The sequence below is a fragment of the Denticeps clupeoides genome, chromosome 13, assembly GCF_900700375.1.
Source record: "Denticeps clupeoides chromosome 13, fDenClu1.1, whole genome shotgun sequence".
In the NCBI taxonomy this organism is placed as follows: Eukaryota; Metazoa; Chordata; class Actinopteri; order Clupeiformes; family Denticipitidae; genus Denticeps; species Denticeps clupeoides.
The window spans coordinates 12,887,791-12,907,686 of NC_041719.1; the positions used below are offsets into that span (position 1 = coordinate 12,887,791).

The 19,896-nt window shown below is 42.6% G+C and overlaps 1 protein-coding gene across 2 annotated transcripts in view; it reads right to left on the reverse strand.

Annotated features, from left to right (window-relative positions):
• The window catches only part of polrmt (polymerase (RNA) mitochondrial (DNA directed)), a 35,911-nt gene extending 20,192 nt beyond the window's left edge, over positions 1-15,719 (reverse strand). For both annotated transcript variants that reach the window (XM_029001525.1, XM_029001526.1), the window contains exons 1-11: positions 15,525-15,719; positions 14,874-14,972; positions 13,442-14,145; positions 12,256-12,386; positions 10,445-10,631; positions 7,630-7,779; positions 6,941-7,108; positions 6,687-6,857; positions 6,084-6,323; positions 2,507-3,298; positions 685-807 (exon numbers count right to left, since the gene is read on the reverse strand). In XM_029001525.1, coding sequence (XP_028857358.1) covers positions 685-807; positions 2,507-3,298; positions 6,084-6,323; positions 6,687-6,857; positions 6,941-7,108; positions 7,630-7,779; positions 10,445-10,631; positions 12,256-12,386; positions 13,442-14,145; positions 14,874-14,972; positions 15,525-15,666 — 2,907 coding nt within the window. In that variant the 5' untranslated portion in view covers positions 15,667-15,719. The remainder of the gene's footprint in view (positions 1-684; positions 808-2,506; positions 3,299-6,083; positions 6,324-6,686; positions 6,858-6,940; positions 7,109-7,629; positions 7,780-10,444; positions 10,632-12,255; positions 12,387-13,441; positions 14,146-14,873; positions 14,973-15,524) is intronic.
• Positions 15,720-19,896: the final 4,177 nt, after the last annotated feature.

Sequence of the window (19,896 nt, forward strand, 5' to 3'; positions counted from 1 at the left end):
TATGATATATATCATGTTATTTAGCTATATTATATGAAATTACACTTCCGCCATGTGGGAAAATACGATTCCCTGATGATTAAAGCCAGTGTAACCTATTTCTGAACAATAGACCTACACCATCTCTGGATATTTTTATACATTGGCTTTTAACTCTGACTGTATATATTTGTCTGCCTTTTTTCATTCTTCTTAATCATCAGAATCATTTTTAAATATTTATTGTAAAGTACTTTGGTCAACTGCTGTTGTCTTTAAATGTGCTCTATAAATAAACTGACTTGACTAATACAGAAGCAGCAACGCACCATTGCAGAACTAATTACTGACATTCACACTAACATCTGGATCGTACTCGAAACAAATGAACAGCGGCAAAATGAACAGATGCTAAAGCTGATATTTTGTGGAGAGGAGCAGCAGCAGAAGGTCACTTTTAGAAGAGATTTCAAAGTGGCCACAGATTGTGCTTACAGCAGTAGAACGCTGCCAGCCGACGGCTCTGAGATCCCAGTGAGCAATAATGCACAGTGTGAAGAAGCATGTCATCTTAAAGCACGCTCCCATTACACTTTCTCTTGTTCAGCTTTTACAGTGTTTAGGCAGCAGTGTTCGGCAGCACAACCACAAACAAACCATAAAGAAGAATTACACATACAACTGCAGGTGGCAAAACGGTCGTACCTGATGCACAGGGAAATGAGAGATGAACACGGTAGGGTCAGGTGACCTAGTGGCATCAGCTATCTCCATACAGCAAGCCAACGTCTGCCAAGGTTCGTCTGCATTAATCCACCATTTTCTCCCCTGGAAAAAAAAAAGACATCACCTGGCTGAAGAAAAAATAACACGACTGCACAGATACATGAACATTTCATAGGAGGCTTTTTCACAAGGTGTTTCGGTCGCAATAAATGCCTTATTATGCCACATATAGGGCTGTGCAATATGGCATAAAATTCATATTACGATATAAATTTATCTATACACAGTATAAAATGCGATATATAATTTGATAAGTAAATTCAAAACTTTTTGAAATGGTAACATGTCCATTGCAAAGGCACTGCAGTAATTTGTATAATAGATTTTTACAGATAGATCAACATATAGCATAATCGTAAACCAGATAAAAACAATATCTGGGCAATTCTATTGAAAGTGGACTTTCTGTCACAAATGCCTGGTATTTTACTAGCCTTATGGGTGTATGATGCGAGTGATTATACAAAAGTTTAGATTTTCTGTCTTCAGCTTTAGAGTTCATATTTTATCATGCAGTCCCTCCAGGATTCCAAGATTTGATTTTGTGTTTTTTTTTTTAAATCATAATGACTATTCTGCACATGGCACCAAACAACGCCAGGACCGGACCTGGTCTTGTGCGGTCAGTACCACTTGCCCGATTGGTTCCGCACCAGCGGTGCAGATTGGGCACAGACACACATGCTGCACTGGGACCAGCGAATTACTGACAGATTGAAGGTTTTTTTTTTTTTATTTATTGGGCCTGCACTATTTTTAAAACCTTTAAACTCTAGATTTAAGAATTACTAGTCATTTTAATGATATTCAAGGCCTTGTTTTTTTGGAAACTCGAATTTAGGACTTTTAGGACCTGCAAGAAGGCGTGGTTTCGCGGAGGTGACTTAGCCATTTTTATATCGCATATCATTTATACCACACAGCCCTAGCCACATATATCGTTTAACATGCAATCTCTCCTTTACCTTCTGCTAAAACTTTAACTCTGCAATTTTAACTGCTGATGTAAGCAGATAAAATTGCAGAGGCAGTGGTGGCCTAGCGGTTAAGGAAGCGGCCCCGTAATCAGAAGGTTCCCTGTTTGAATCCCGGTCCGCCGAGGTGCCACTGAGCAAAGCACCGTCCCCATACACTGCTCCCTGGGTGCCTGTCATGGCTGCCCACTGCTCACCAAGGGTGATGGTTAAATACAGAGGACAAATTTCACTGTGTATCACAAGTGACAATCACTTTAACTTTTAAATAGGATTTGGGGAAAAACTGCTATTTTGAATCTTCTCTACTTTGACTGTTCACCTTTCTGCACATATAACATGAAACTTCTAACGATCATGGTCTTAAATATGGGACTAAAGACATCTCTGGCTGAGCCCACAGAATGTTTTTGCTTTAAACCATGTGAAAGACTAATTATGATCATTCAGCCACTATGTTCGCACTGCTGGCTTGGCAACACAAAGAATCCATCAAAAGCAAAACTGAAGAAGGGAATGAGTTCCTTTGGGAAGAAAACGTCTCTTCCTCCAGGATTACTGATATTGCACCAGTACTCTCTTTTAATGAATGATATGCTGTCTTTTTGTGTTGGATGTTCAGCACAATGTGGAGGGTTAATTTCAGAAAATGACTACAGTAGACTCTTCTTTAGGCAGAAAACATGAATCAACTGGAAATAGAAACAGACTGCACAACAGATAACAGGAAACTGCAGAAAAAGAGACAAAGAGAGAGAGAGACTCACAGTGAGAGGGTTGTCTGCTGAGTCCAGTATGTCCTCCATGATGCTGTTGGCGTACTCCAGTCGGCCAGCCAGAGAGCTGCGCTTCTTCAGTCCTGTGAGGGCCACCAGGTGGATCTTCAGCCAGTCAAGGCCATGCGGTCCCAGAGGCTTGCCCTCCGCAAACAGTAGGATGGCTCGGGTCACATCGCTGCCAAGGTGGTTGAAGTAAGGTGGGCAGGGGTAGGTGCGCCCCCTAAAGTCCATATTGTGTGGGAACCAGAAGACCTTGTCCCGCATATGGTTGGCGATGGACAGTTTGTAAAGGGCATCCATCCTTAGACTGTGCATTTCAGCAACTTTCTTCTTAGCCTTGACCGCTTCCCGCTTCAAGTGGGCCTTCTCTGTCGAGGTGTAGGACTGGTCATTGTATTTGAAGCGCGGGATCTCAGGGGCTTCGGTGACTGGAGGAGGTATGTCCAGCTTCTCGTTGCCCTTTTCGTTGAAAATTGAGATGATCATGTCAAGCAGGCGCTGGTTGATCTTCCAAGCGCAATTGCCCAGCTGATTGAGGGAGTCCAACACCGCATGCAGCTCATGCTCCTGACATTTCTCCAGCAGCAGCTGGTGCTGTATGGCCCCTTCCACAGTCCGCATGAGTTTAGTGGGGGTCAGCAGGTAAGCTCCAAACTGGGGGGATGTCCATGGCACAGGTGGACAGAGCATGGGCATCACGTAAGAGTCAAAGGTCAGCTTGGTCTCCATGGCCCCTGACAGCATTTGAGTCAAGACAGGATGCGGTTTTATAAAACCAACCTGTAGTTAGGCGAAAAAATTTTGTTCAGACGTCAGGGCAGAGCAAACAACTGAGCCAACAGTCCAATTCTATGTTCGTCTCAGAGGAATTAAAATGGAATAACAATCATTATCTGTGGGGGAGTTAAATGGATGCTGTCAGCTTTGCTCATTTCAATTAAAATATAGCCTCATAAAAATCCCATGCTGCTGGGGCGTCATGGTGTACCAGTTCTGAAAGTGAAGCTCTCTGAAATGCCTTGCTTAAATTGTACCAAGACTTTTTAAGGCTGAAATAGAATATACAGGACATTTCAACGTAGTCATGACATGTATAGAGAGACGTGTACAGAAGAGAAGGGGAGATTCCCTGACGAAACCACGCATGCACACTCCTGCTGCTACAACCATCTGTAGGCGCGACAGATGGATACCCAGTAAGCATTGCGCTTTGATGCCCACAAAGGACTGATCCATCACAAAACCCAACCAGGCATCAGACAGGGCTTCACCACCACCAATGAGCCATTTGAGGCAAAATGTTGAAGTGTCTTCATTTCGTGTCCTCCCCAGGGTGCGGGAGCAATACATCAGCAAGCCAATTAGGAGAACAGTTTATAAAAAAAAGGATTCGTTTCGGAGCCATTCGTCTTGTTCAAACGCCCTATGACTGCTCTTGCAAGAAAAATGTTTCCATAATTCAGAGGTACATGCATTCCAGGGCTGGAGACCTTCTGATACAAAGGAGGGGGAAGAGGGGCCTGACTGTGACAGACAGCTCTGTTCTCAGGTGAAGGTCAACCATGCCGGCGGCTTCTCTCCACAGCAGTAATTAGAAGAGCTTTTCATTCATCTGGAAAATCTGTCTTTCTCCACATCCCCTTAAAGTGAGTAAACTGTGTGTACATGTGTGTGTGTGTCTATTGGCTTAGATGCCTGTGAACGTGTATATAAGCGGATGTGTACCTGCACGTGATTGTAAACACAGTCCCTGACAAAAGTCTTGTTGCTTATCTATTTTGGAGAAACACCTGCTATTAACTTAATCAGTTGGTGTTAGAAATAGCTCTTATGAAAAGCTAAAACCCTACCAAATTATGTTTAATGCATGAACTAGTTTCACTGAACAAAGATTCATCATGTAACCAAGATGGAACATTTTGGCAAAACAAAAGTTTTGCTGCCTAAACAGAAATTGAACAAATTTACTGCAAATACAAAATTATGTCAGCAAATTAAGTAGTGGTGCTGTGAGATCCAAATTTTAAAGCTTGAAGGACTGCATCCATGCGTTTTGACAAGGATTCATACAATTTATTGATTAAGTTATCAGGAATAGCAAAGAAAGCAGTCTTTCATGCCTCCCAGAGTTCATCAATATTTTTTGGATTCATCTTCCATGCTTCCTCTTTCATCCTACCCCTCACATGCTCGATGATGTTCATGTCTGGTGACTGGGCTGGCCAATCCTGGAGCATCTTGTGGAGCATCTTCTTCGCCTTGAAGTTTGATGTGTATATGGAAGTATGTGATGGAGCTCCATCCTGATGCAGAATTTGGCCTCTTTTATGGTTGGGAATATAAAAGGTAGTTAAGATTTCTTGGTATTTCAGACTATTGATGTTGCCTTCCACCCTGCAGATCTCTCGCTCACCCCCATACTGGATGTAACCCCAGACCATGATTTTTCCACCACCAAACTTCACTGTTTTCTGGGTGAATCTCGGATCCATGCGGACTCCAGTAGGTCTCCTGCAATATTTGCGGTGACTGTGGTGTAATTCAACAGAAGATTCATGTGAAAAAAAACTGTTCTGGTTGACACAGGGACATCAGGTGACCAGGTCTCGTGGAGCTCTGCTGCAGTGGAAAATGAGCTGGCCTTGGATTTTCAAGCCAACAAACGGTCCTCTCGAGCAGTTGTCTTGCGGCGTCTGCCTGACCTGGACTTGTCAAAAACGTCTTCAGTCTCTTCAAATCTTTTTTTTAATCGTGTCTCCCACATCAGCAGTGGATCTGGTCTTCAGCCTCTTGATAATCAACACTTTAGTCTCAGGGTGAATCTGCATGTTTGCAGAGGTCTAGTTGCAGTTGATGTGAAGGTCTAGTGTACTGGGGGTCTTTTTATACACACCTGAGACCTAATTGATCCATTATTAGTCACAGATGAAGCTCATATGACAAGGCGACAATGCTTCTGTCTTTGCAAAAACTGACTCAGTGGGCTTTACCAAGCTTTGAATATTAGAATACTTTTTGACAGTTTCGTTTTGCAGTGAAACATTATTACAAAGCTGCTGGGAATAAAATTTCTTGTTAAAAAAAAAAAATCTTGATTAGAAATATATTTCAACTGCACTTGAGGTCAATTTGTACACAAACAACAAGACTGTTGTCAGGGACTGTATTTGTGTATGTATATGTGTGTGACTATTTGGTGTATGTGTGTGTTTGGGGTGCTTGCTCTGAAAGCTATGTTTTTCTAATCATAAAAAAATAATTGCTGGTGTTATATGTAAATAATATAGGGGTCTGGAAGAATCTTAATATATAATGAGTTGAACATAAAAGAAAGAAATGTGAAAGATTGTAAAAGGTGCAATAAATGACTCTGAAGTCCACTTGCAATGTGGGAAATAAAAATAACATATTTAATGTAAAGGTGTCTATTAATCTATTAACCTTTTTTGTCTCCCCTATGACCATCACTGTTTCACTATGGAAGTAATGGATGAAAAAATATGTTTGTAGGGTTCTATGTGCTTATTTGTGTGTATGTGTATCTTAGTGTGGTGGCCTTAGGTACCTGACGGTTACTTCGGAATGTGTACATGTGATACAGGACTGGGATGAGTTTTCTCTCTTCATTCGGGCTCAGGATGTCGTTCTGCACCTTCAGCTCTCGCACCATGAGGTCCACAAAAAAGGTGCCCAGCTGAACCACAAGCACGTGTGGCCAATGTGTGTCATCACCCAGCAGTGAGGGACCAGTGCTGAATTGACCCTCCAGATCAGACCACCGCTCCCGAGGTAGCACATCAGTGGCCTGGAATAATACACACTGTATGAGCCATATGATCTTATGAGCTGCTTACAGCAGAGCATCTATGTTTTTTTTTTTGCAGTTTTATAGATGAAAATTCACGATTAGTCACAAAGTTGTTTGATTAAATTTGTTGGATTTACTTTTTTCTGCCTTGTGAGTCAAAAGCTTAACAAGTAATTTTAAAAAATGCTATTGAGGCATTAAGCTTGTACACAATCAGTTTAACATGGCACACTGAAATTGGAATTTAGCAGGAATGAAATAAATGTATATGCATTTAAGAAATTCGATACATTTTTGAAGAAGACGCTTCATTATAAACAATCAAGGGTTTTAAATACAGATGACAACAGCTCTCTGTACCGGTGTGTCTTTGGCCAAAAGCTGTAGATATTCATAGTAAATACGCCCAAGCTTGTCCACCATCTGGCTGTGGCCTTTCTGACGGATGCAGAACTTGTTGTAGACTCTGGTGCCCAGTTCCTTGGCCATTAGGAGCAGTGACTCTCCACTGGGCTGCAGGTTGGACAGACCCTGTGAAAGAAATGAATGATTAGTACACATTGTTAAGGATTAGAATCAAAGTGATGTTTGAAGACAAAGCAAAAAGTTCACACCTGAAGCATGATGTCCACATACTCGTGGTTGTCCAGGAGGCAGAGATAAGGGTACAGGTTCATTCTCCATGTCTTCTGGTTGCTTGTGGAGAGAATTAGCTTGCTGTCCTTTAGAGCCTGAAGCAGGGCCTTCCGCCAATGCACTCGCTGCGATGCCAGGAGCTCCCTCTGAAACATGTTGGATTTTACCTCAGTTCCAAGCTTTGTGAGATTTTGTTCAATCATACATCTAGAAGCATATACAAGCATGATAGTAAAGAGTGGATAAGACCACTTCCATAGTTGTAGTGGGCAGCTAAGCTAAAAATTGGGTCACCTATTCATCAAGGGGATTTTCTTTCGGCACAAGCTGACGACGAAGCCTGACTACACAGGCTGGCCTCCCCATCTAAAGGTGAGCCCCTCTGGGCTCAGAAGAACTGCATTAGAATACATTACTATTCTGTTCCGCAAGCTGTAAATGTTGTGTGACCACCAGGGACTGTCCTATCGCTCCACTCAGCACTGCTGTCAGGAGATGCCAGGCAAGTAAATGCCAAGACTGAAACCATCTGAAAGGCCCCAAGCGGCACACTCTGTATCTCAAAGCACATTAAAAAAAATTTATGAAATAAATAAAACAAACAAACAAAGCTAAATTAAAAGAGCCTTAAGAAAACATGCAAATGTGGCTTTTGAGGGCAATGTACCATGTGGGCCATTTGCTCAGTGACAGGCTTGATGGCTTCCACAGAGTCAATGGTGACGCAACTGGCCTGCTCCATAGCCAGCTGTCGGGCAAAGCGCTTCTGGAGCTCTGTTTCACCGAAGGCCAGTTTGGAATACTGAGCTTTATCCCTCTGAAACACACAAGCACTACAGGTCAGCAAAGTGTACTACTGGAGGCAATGTTTCACCCCAAAACAATTTTTCATGAAGAACTGGAATTTATCTCAAAGGCTTTTTTGCCCCCCACTTACCGGCTTCTGCCTCAAATCGATCAGAGTACATCTAGCTCCAGACTGGTGCATGTAAAGAGGCTGTTTTAACAGCCCTGTGAAAAACAGCTGCCAAATTCTTACCAACATGAGTTTTTAATCAACAGCCTTTGTGAGGTGTGAGAACTAGTGGCTTATTATATAAGGCTAGTGCCACATAGTGGTGCTAAAATGCTGTAAATTTCAAGCTTGATAACAGCTTTTGGTTCACTCATGCCAATGGTGAGCGAAGAAGTCCCGGCCTATTTGTTCTGGTTAGGCAAGGTGGGCAGGGGGTCTGCATTGACTCCTGGTGATGGCTCATTATGCCCCTGCATCCATACTAGGGAATTATTCCCTGGATTCCACGTACAGCTGAAAGCAGCCCTTCAGGGGTCATTCTCTCCTCCACGAGGAATATGAATACGCCATGCTCTAAAAACATCTCCTTGATGATGGCATGGCAAAGAAAAGAAAGCGTGACTGGTTTTGCGGCACAATGTACACATTGTGACAAGAGCTTTAGGTCAAAGAACACAACCACGCGACTCCACAGGCCTAAATTACGTTTCATCCGACACACACTAAAAAGCTTCTGGCAGGTTTCCAAACGGCAGGCCTTGTACATTGTAAATGCAGCGTATATCAAATAAACCGCCAGATAGTGCGCCCCGCACGCACTTCTACCTTTAGCACGCAGCCGGTTGCGCCGTTTATTACTGAACGGGGAGCCGGTGGTCAGCAAGGACATCCGTGTGTTACGACTTGACACACACACTGCGTGGCAGCCGATGCAGTGGAGGTTGACACGTTATTAATCTACACAGAACCAAGTGTTAAATCGTCCTAAACGAGGTGGTGTGGACAATGGGCAAACGAAACGTAGTGGCCAGGACATAAACTACTTAACATTGCACACGGCAGGGTGTCAAGGCTGCAAAGAAAGATTTCGACACGTCTGAGCGCAGAAACGCAGTCGGCTCCTCGCCGCCAGGAAGAGTTGTGCTCGCCTGTGTGTGTAAAAGTGTGTCAGCTGTCAGCGCATGCAGGGGCGGGAAAGGGCAGTGGGGGCGGTGGCGTGAGGAGCCTGACTATGAGCTGGGCCCTGGAGCAGACAGCTGGGATGCCCTCGTCTCCCCTCCTAATCTCCGCTGCCTCTTCCTGGGTGCCTGGCACAGTGTGGCCCTGCCAGCCACCTCGCGCAGCGAGAGGTCAGCATCCCTGAGGGGCCAATCTGGGGTGGCACCGCAAATAGAGAAATCTTCTCTGCTTGAGAGCATCCCTTACATCCCTATTTTTATTTTATGCCTATAAAGCAATATATAAAAAAAGTTATAGATAATAATCACTGCTTTAATCAGCCTCTCCTCCATCTTGATTTGAGCGCCTCGTCGATGCCTTGTTTCTACTGGTTGCACGTTCATGCGTCACAAGGGCAGAGGTCAAAGTTCAACAATAATCAACTTTGACTGCGGTGTCTGCAGAGGCTCGCCGGTTTGGGCACCGCTGGCCGCTATGCTGGATGCAGCGCAAGACGCTCTTTGGTTGCGCAGTCCATAAAAAAACAATGAGATTCAGAGCGCAGCGCTGTGTTGGACTCGTTCAGTCTGTGAAGGCCATTAGTTGCACTGAGCTGAAAATGTCATAGCGACAGAAGAATATACATCACCCTATACAACCTTGAATAGTAATTTTAACTTATACTGTATTCCATGAGGTCATAGTCCTTATATAAGGCCTCAGTCCTATTGTGCCTTATTATTTCTGAATAAGCCAATATTGCCAAGCGATGAATTGGAATTAATTTTGTTGTGTTATTGACTAGTTCCATTATTGAGCCAAAGCAAAAAAAAAATCTATACAACAATAATAGTTATTCTGTCAAAAATGTACAGACACACCATGATGCTAACATAAACAGTGCAACTAATGAGACCTACATCAATCCAGTAAACCTTCCTGTGGATTTTCCAGGGCATAATTCAGTTTTATCCAATACATCCATAGTGATTTGCATTCAGTTATTTCAGGCCAGTCGCCCTTATTTTGCACAGCGATAAGTCTTGACCTTTATGGGTTTAGGTGACTGAATTTGTTGATCACTAAGCAACTGCCAGCATTCATTTACCTGATGAAGTTGGAGCTATAGAACATAATTAGTGGAAAAAAAAAAAAGATTTAAAAGAAAAAAGGCATAATGTTTTGATACGTACACATACATGGAATGAACATCACAAAAAAAATTCAGATGATTTCTGATAGAGGTAATTCATCAAACCTCATTCTCTAAAAGAAGCAATCTGTCCAGTGGGCATCTCTGTCTATTGTCTGCGAGCTGCCTTGCACAGAAACTTTCCACTCTTTTACTGCTGCTCCACCGTCTCCAAGGCACCAAGAACAAGCAAACAGCCGGATCAGGTCTCATGCAGGTCAATCTCATATATCACGACTAGCGGAGTCCAAACCCAGCTCTGCAATTCAATTCAACACAGAACATGCTGTTTTTATGTTGTGGCTGAGGGGTGTGGAACCTAAGCACATACCGCACCTCGGTATAGAAACTGTGCACCAGCGGTGAGGGGCAGAGGAGCCGCCCTGCCAGTGTTTGGGGCTGGAAGTCTGGCTGCACCGTGCGGATGGCCCTCAGCACCATTTCCCTTTCATCCTGCCGAAACACACAGAGCCTGAACAGGTCGTCCATGCTAATTCCATCCGTCTCCATCTGCTGAATACATCTGTAAAGGCAGAGAGAGACACACAGACACCCATAAACATTCACCAATAACGTTCCTTCACATAAATCCTGTTTATATTGTTGAGATTTATTTCGTTTTTTTTCTAGCTTTCGTCTGGCTCAGCAAAGAAATCCCAGCACCCAAACCGATACTCAACACTACATGACGCACAGGTCCCTTCCACCCTGAATATGAAATCAGCCACAGACAGATGGTCATGGAGCAGAAACCGAAATGTTTATTCAAATGAAAATCACCCCGACTCGCAGCGCCATGCCCATGCCCAGCCTGTTCATTTCAGAAAGGTATGTCAAGTGGCAGCGCCTGGAATACTGATTAAATGGTGCAGAGGGGATCTCAGCGTCGGCCCGTCTCACAGACATGAGGAACAAAGATCAGGGCATTAAAGACATAGATCTATATACAGTTGATTATCTGATGACGAGATTTATAATAACACTGGGTATTCTTTGCATGAACATAAGGATTAATATTTTGCGAAGTCACACAGTATCGCATCTTTGGTTGTCCAAAGCAACAGGGTGTGTGGATAAATTGCTCGCAGCTCAGCTGGCAGAGGGGTGCCACTGCCCCCTACTGTCCAAGCCTGGATCCACAGCACAGCGCTCTGCCCTCCACAACTTCGCTGCAATGATTAAATAATGTCACGTAATTGCCATCTGGCGGAAATCCTGGAACCTCCCGCTGATCCAAATACAATTAACAGCCACAGAGAAGTCAATTTGTATTCCCAAATCATTTCATATTCAGGGAGTTGCTTCTGACCCCTTCTTTTAAGCTGCTTTCTAGCTGGTAGATTAAATATCTGCTTAAAATACACTGAAGATTGTAGTGGTCCGGCCACGCCTCTGTATCGCATGCGTTCATCATATCAGATGCCCGGGGCACACAATTTTTTTTCTACAGTCTGTTCTTTCCATCAGTGGACAAATTGATCCAAGACAGCGGTGAGATGAGCGGTATCGGCTGACAAGAAAGAGAAGCAAACCGGCAAGGACACTAACAGTGGTGAGTGCACTGGAAGTGGGTGCTGGCTGATCCGAACACCGGCAGGGTAAATTAAGACGAAGACGTGGGAGGAGGAGGAACAGGAGGAGACGTGCTGTACTCTAAAGCCTACAGTAAACAAAAGCAGAGAACCAAACACTCCGGAAAGTCATTTATATAAGCTTACAGAGCAGCGATCGATTGGCTAAAGGGCTGGCCCTCCTCTGAACAGTCACTGGGCTGTTTCACGCCTTTGCTTTCCCAGGTTGGAAAGGGATTAACCTGGATCGACCTGATGAATGGCTCAGAAAGCCTCAAAACTATCACATGACCCCCTCTCCCCCTCTCAGCTAACACTGTGCTCCTGCATATTCTGGCGACAGTGACACACACACACATTCACGTTTTACACTGATCTGCTGTTGACAAAGAGAATAATGATAATCTTTAATAAATTATACCTGGCTCCCTTTGCTTAAATAAAACCAAAAAATCACTGTATAATCAATTAAATAATCTCAAAGGCTCAACAGAGGACGTGAAGGCAGCGGACATACAAGCCTCGCTTTCATAGTGTCTTCACTCACTATCCCTCTAAAGCCCAGTTGAGAGCTACCTGTTGATGACCCGAGAAGAGTCAGAGCTGCGTCCAATGCACTCCAGCACAGCGCAGTATGAGCTGATGTTGGGCTTCAGACCAGCTTCTTCTATCATGCCAAACAAGCGAAAGGTCTGGTTCAATGATCCCTACAAGAGGACAAAAAAACTGCAAGATTATTTGATTATTATAGGAGCAGTGGAAGACTATGTTTAAGATTTTACAATGATACATCATTACTTTCACTTTCAAATACCAAGGATTGGAATTCTACATTTAAATAACATCAACACTAGAACTTTCTCACAGGGTGACAGATCTGAACTGTAAACAGTAAAAAGAGGCATCGAGATTTTTCAAGTTTTTTACTTTAGGGGTTCGAGGAGTAAAACAAAAATCAATACCCCCTATGTGGGTTTAACAATTTTATAACTGTATAACCAGCATCAAACAGTTTTCGTTGTGTTTAATTAATAGAAATATGCATATCCATTATTGGTGACTGGAAGAAATGTTTGGGAGGAAAAATTAACAAATAAAAATAAAAAGACCACAGGAAGTGGCATTGGATCAGAAAATGGTGGGTTAATTTGCATGTGCCCGCTTACTGGTGCCACACTTAGGTTGTGTTCATTACTGAATTGTTAGCTTTGGAGAAGGGGATAACATGAATGAAATGGTTACTGGAAGAACGCACCGTTTGACTGATGGGCCTGTGACTGTGTGATGGGGAGATTATGATATTGTAGGCATTGCCATGATTATCGCTGTGATCAACTCTCAAATGGCTATGGCTCCATTACAATATTAGACTCGCACTTAAAAAAAAATAGTTTAACAAAAACAATTAGATTAACCAACATAGATTAACCAACTTAACTCTGGTACCAGGGACATAATAAAATAGATTTTAAGTAACACTGTACCTTTGAGTGAAAGTTGAAAATCTCATACTCTGGATGTGATTAATCTACATCTGTTTTTTCACAATAAATTGGTATTACAGTAACTGACAAATATTATGTTGACATGATTTTTTTTAAAACAACAATATTTTGCTTTGACAAGTAACAATTAATTGAGGAAAAGAGGAATATCCATGCCGTATTCTGATCATATGGGACCAATGTACCAATTTAAAAAAATTTTTTTTTTAGTGCATTAAGTAAAAAAAAAATCATTAACCTGCATAAACCATACTCACTCTTTTAGCCCAAGCCCTGAGCATGATGTTATAGGCGCTGATAGAGAGAAGCTTGCGTCGGGATAGATGCCGATGGTGACTGTTTAAACAGCGCTGTGCCTGATCCACATCACCAACGAACACAGAGGCCTCCATGTAGCAGCGTACACTAAGCTGGGCATCCTCATAGCGATTTCCCTCCTTATCTTCCAGAAGCTTCTCTGGTGGAGTCCACTGTTGTTCTACCATCTCTGCTTCAAGCAGTTCATCTTTAGGACTTTTTTCCTTGACAACAGGGGTGGCCACGATGGGAACCTTCTGCTTTGAAGTGAGTGCCATAGGTCGAACTTGCTGCTGTTTGCCAAGAGGCTTGATCTTTTTTGCTGTTGAGATTTTTTTTATCGATGTGCTCTGAAGCATCTGATGGCTTTTGCTGCTTTGACTGGTTGCCACTTTACTCTGGGCCTTTTGAAAAAGGAGCATTTGTTTCTTTGCTTTATTCCATTTCTCATGTTTCAGCTTTTCCAGCCAGCGACTGCTGTGAGTTTTTTGTGTTAAGAGGTCTCCTGTGCCTGTTTTTTTAGAAGTCAGTGACAACTTAAGAATGTCTCCTCTCCCTGGTGTATTTCCTCTTCCACCTGGATGGACTTTGACCATTTGCACATTTGAATGTTTGAAATCTAAAACGACATCAGATTGTAGCTGCTGGATCCTGGCTTCAAGCACTAAAGAGAGTCAAAGACAGAGCTCTGAGAATAAATTACCTTTACAAACATTTTTAAGAATTATAATAGTATCATGTATAATCAAAATAAAAACCTTTAAGAAGCAAGTGAAAACCCGCTTATTCAAAAAGTATTTCAGACAAATCTAACACTTACACACGCACATGCATACACATTGCACAAAATAATACATATATATATACATATATATATATATATATACACATACACACACACACACACACACACACACATATATATATATTATAATTTTTTCTTCGTCTAGCACTTAATCTCCGAGCATGCTCTTTGCTGACAAGTTAGGCCTTATCAGGGCTCTAAGTTTTGTAAACTCAAAATTCTATAGAAATCGAACGAGAATTGCTGTTGTTTTCCTCTTGTAAGTCGCTTTGGATAAAAGCGTCTGCAAAATAAAGTAAAGTAAAAACAAACTCAAGTGTTTTCTGTTCAAAAACTTTAAGTGTGAAAAACTATATTTAAAAAAAAAAATCATATCAAAAATGTGTGAGCGCACCAAAGCAAGGAATAATATACATATGCATTTAAAGGCTTGTCAGGTCCAAGGTTGCTCTCCAATAAGCCTTGATGATCACTTTAATTTGTCACTTTGCCGTTCAACATGGCAGAACATCCCAAAAAACTGATAAATAGCTGAAGAATTATTACAAATGATACACAGTAAGTCATTAATAAATTTTGTACAATACCATCCAACAGGTGAGACTGTTCCCATAATCTCTTCTTCCCCTCATCTTTCTTTGGTATTACAGTAGAATAGCACCTCCGGAACGTTGGCCAAGGTTTGTCTGTGGGGGGACAAAGTGAGTTCTGTTTTCGACAGACATGTTTGTGAAAGTGCACACACACGTTTTTCAATTGCTTAAGCCGGTAAGTTGTGAAAATGCGAAATAATACAGCAGATCTTATGAATTAATACAGCAGAATGTATGCAATATTCCAAAATAAATAATCCTAACCCCAAACCCTATTACCTATGGCTAATAGTGTGAAAGTGTATGCCGTACATGGATTTAGACATGTAGATTGACCCCAAGCTGAAAGGCACTATATTAATGATTATTAAATCCTGAACGTGTGTACGTTCAGACATACATGACTTTGTGAACGCGGAGATTTCTAGGATTCTTTTTTATTGAGTAAGAGATGAACTGGAATTAAAAGACCCAACTCAGTTTACCCGAGTTTAATTCCCATTTGTTTATCTTTCACCTTCAGTGTGCATGGCAGCAACCAACGTTTAATTAAAGGTTCACGACGCTTAACTTACAATGGAGTCTGACCTACTGGTGCACAACTCATCACCTGTGCATGGCACGACCTGACGTTAGCTTACTAACCTGCTAGCCTTCCTCCCCAAACATTCCGTATTCTATGGCAGGAGCAGCAGTGGTCAGCTTTAAACACATGACCAACGCCGGTTTCGAGAACGAAACGACCGGTCGGGCATTTTGGAAAGGCACACAGTCGCAGGAGCGACATGTCGACAGAACAGTTCGGCACAAGCGCGTTATCCCTCACACAACGCCGCCATGTTGAATTAGACCAAACTAAGCAAGTATCGTTAGCCGGAGATCAGATACTGTCGATCACAGAAAAATCGAACAAATCGCTGGCAAGGGTTAAAAAGATCGAATGGAAACACTCACTGATGCATGTGAACAATATTGTAGAAGGTTAATCCCAAGAAACATTTATTAACGTGAAACGAATACTTGTCGTGAATGAGTGAAGGATTGAGTAACTGATTAGTTGGTTTATTGGTTGGTTCATTTATCAATGAATTCGTTAATTTATGCGCTCGTTCTTCGTTCTTTCCTTCTTTAATTCATGGCTACGCATTCACAAAAAGATTGGTGTCTCATAATGAAGTAGGGCATTACGGATATCGACTAAAGTAAAACGCCGGTAGATGGCGCTGTTTCTCTTAAACAACTGGCGCCGACAGACTACCAGCTTTTGGTGGACTTTAAGTGACTTTTTTTTAATCACCATTGAGGGGGCATGAGTTGAATTTTATATTAGTTTTAAAAAATCTATTCAATCTAACCAGCTATTTTAGTCATTATTTACAATTCACATAATGTATTAATTTATGAACACAGTAACGAAGTAATGAACACTACTGATTTCAAAAATTAGATTTTTTATTGTAAAATTAGATTATAATAAACATTTTTATGATATAGCTGCAACCTATTTGCACACACAGACAGACGCAGGCAAGTCTCGTTCAGATCTAGCTACGGCAAGTCACTGTTGCTTATGTGAAGTGATGACTGAGCTGCTCAGGGGTTAATATCCACAGATCACAGCAGTTGCCGCCTGAATCCGAGGTATAGGTGAGGGTGAGGAGGTATTGCCTCAGTTCACAAGCTAGGCCCCTGACGAGCCTGTTTGATGGGATTGGCTCAGTCGGCGTCTGCCTCTTAGCAATGGTGTGACAGTCATTCCCGGGTCAGTGACTGCCAATGTACAGGGCAACAAAAGGAGAGAAGACTGCCATTCAGGCCTGTGAGAATAGCCCGGTCAACGACAAGACGGCCACAGTCTCACACTTTGATCTCCAGCAGTACACACACTGTAGAGGGTATTGTGCCTTTCACAGATGGTCACACAAGACATACAGGCCAGTACCTAGTAAATGGGTTTAACAAATGTGTTAAACTAGAATGCTAGAATGAATGGAAAGCACATTCTTCATTTAACCCAGTCAAATCCGATCTATTTATTATAAAGAATGTGGCCAAAATAATCAAGTTATAATGCAATATTATTCTGTTATAATTTTGTAGGATTACAGTATTTTAGTATTATGGCATACAGTAAACACTGTGGTGTAGAAACAAATGCAGTCTTAGTCATAAACACTATTCACTAATCATTCTAAACACTAAATGACATGACTATAAAGTAGTTTTCTGGTACTACCTTAAAATCTAAACCATCTCTATCACTCAGGAGTACCAGCAACACACGAAAACCACATCTGAGGGTTTTATCTTAGCCACCGTATCTGTTCGAAGATTATCTCGGTTTGGAACGATATTCATATTAACTGACTGATCTATCGGCCATGTCACATTTTCTTCAAAAAACGACAGTCTGCCATCTTCCCTGTCCTGAGGGCACAGGGATAGTGTAAAAGCTCTGGGCTATCAGATAGCTGTCGGCCTTATCATTGCCCGTCCAACAGCAGACAATAGTCACGAAAGGATATGCAAACATTCTGGTTCTTACCTGTGCACAGCTGTGGCTGCCCGGTCAGCTCCTGAAATAGAAGCGGATGTTTAGACAGACGGGCACATTGTGTGGTGGAGAGATTGAAAGGACACTTGGACTTGGAGTGAACCTCCCGTGAACCTTCCTTTCGCAGTCCCATGCGCAGGGCATACATTTCTTCATGTCAATAACTTATTAGTAGGCAGCTGCTTGGCACACATCCATTTGCTTAGCAAATGTTTTTTTTTATTTGTGTGTGTCTGTGTGTGAATGAATTTGAATTAGGCGAGATGTCTGATTTGTTGGCAGCATAAACTACGCCAGACAGCTCCAATCCTGTGAGCTAGGAAGCCCAAAATGACTGCAAAGTGAGTCGGTGAGTTAGCAAGAGAGAGAAAACAATTAATAATGGGGGGACTATTACAGAGGGATTGTCACTGTGAGAGGGAGGTCAAGTTTCAGGGTCTTTTGAAGACTTTGATGGTACAAAACAGGCCTCATTACAGAGATATTATCTCCATTCATACACTTACAGAGAGGCTTGGGTGCCTGCTGGGAGAGATTAGGTTCCTTCGCTTGTGAACATCCTCTTCTGCTGCCGGGCCGCACAGATTTCTCAGCTCAGGGCTCCACACGAAGGGTCTCAGTGGTGATAGGGGGATTCGTCTGAACTGCATTTGGTAACATATGAATCCATAATAGCAGATTTTACAGAGCATGTTGTTTACAGTATCATCTGTGTCTTTTTCTAAATGCACCCTATAGTCAGAGTAAATTCATTTTAGTCTGTCGTACAACGAGAGCTGGTACTCAGGGAAGCGTTGAGCAATCTTTTGCCACATCTGACATTCAGACGGAAGACGGCTCTTTGTTGTTGACCCTGGAGGCCACCCTGTCTTTGAAACAGTACGTAGAATGAGTATGATTTTAATTATGGTCAATTTCAGAGGAAGGGGAACTGGGACTTCCGAGTGGCCTCTGTGTGTGTGTGTGTGTGTGTGTGTGTGGTGCCTGAAGGGTGCGAGGTCGACCCCCAGCATAGAGAACACTGCGTGAAAGAGTCTCATTTACATGAAAACAGCAACTTTTTGCCTTCGACCAAAGAGTTGCTAGTTCTGTTATCAAGGCAATTAGCGCTTCAGGCCTTCCTGCTTGTACCTGATTGATTTAGGTCAACGGAACGGTCTGTTTCAGATTTGAATGTACTTCCACGGGTCCACATAACGGCCTCCAATTATGTGGGTGAACGTTAGGGCCACCATTTCATCTTCGTCCAATTAAATGTTTAATTGGATATTTCTAATTCCCTTCACACATCACCTGGCAGCTGAAAGTTAAGCCAGCTGTGCCTGAAGTCTAATATATCAATTTTTCTAGGGACTATGATAGAGGGACCTGGTGCAGCCTTAAAGAATGATGCAGTCAGCCTCTGAAAACTCTTCCTTCCCGAGATAAAGTTTAGATAAATGAAACGGTTTTATGCAACTCTAACAAACATGCACTCTCTGTACCAAACGTGCAGACATTTTATTTTCTGTTTATATGTGTGTGAATGAGAGGAGAGGTGGAGGGACGCTGTGTACATTTTAAATTGGGGATGAAAGACTGTGATTTTTATTGGCTGAAGCAGATGTAGGGGGAGCGGCAGTTTGATGAGTTGCAGCAGGAACCCGAAGCTTCCGACTGGTGCATGCAGGTAGACAGGAAGAGCCGGAGGATGGGGGCGTTGGTGGAAGCCTCGACTCAGGTTGGTGTCCCTGGGTGCTTTTTTACGAGGAGAGAGGGAAGGGGCCCGTCCCTGAGGGCTGTTAACAAGCAAAGGAGTGTGAAGAGACTGTCGTCCCCTTTGAGAGACGCACAAACGCCCTCCATTTCCACCACCCTGTGGACCATGAGCAACACTCGTTGCCAAAAACTGAGGTCTTTTTTTTTTTTAAAAAGTGTTTCCAAAAGTGCATTGTCACTTTAAGACACGTGCTCTGACAGTTCTTACAGATCCTTAAAAGTATGTCAGCCAGTTCACTCGATTAGAAAAAACACCAAAACATGTTGTAAATATTAATATTTGATTTATAAATTGGGGGAAAGGCTCTCAGTCACTTAAGATTTATTTAGAGGGTGTCAAAAACAACAAAGATCTTTTTTGTCATAAATGTGCTAAAGGGAAATCCCTTTGAATACCCAGTGAAGCTCTAGTTGAACATTTTCTGTATGTCTCTGGCCCCGCCCATCTGTTCTCAGCCTTCCAGATGCAAATCCTGAGCAGGATAAAATGCAGGACAAACTTGAGCCACCCCAGCAGACCTGGAAAACCCGACTGCACATTTACTGCTTTACTGCAGTCTTGACACAGACGCGCTCTCATTACCGTCTCTCTCTCTCTCTCTCTCTCTCTCTCTCTCCCTCTCTCTGACTCCCTACCCCATTTTCCCTTTCTCTGTCTCTCTCACACACACACACACACACACACACCCACACACACCCCACATA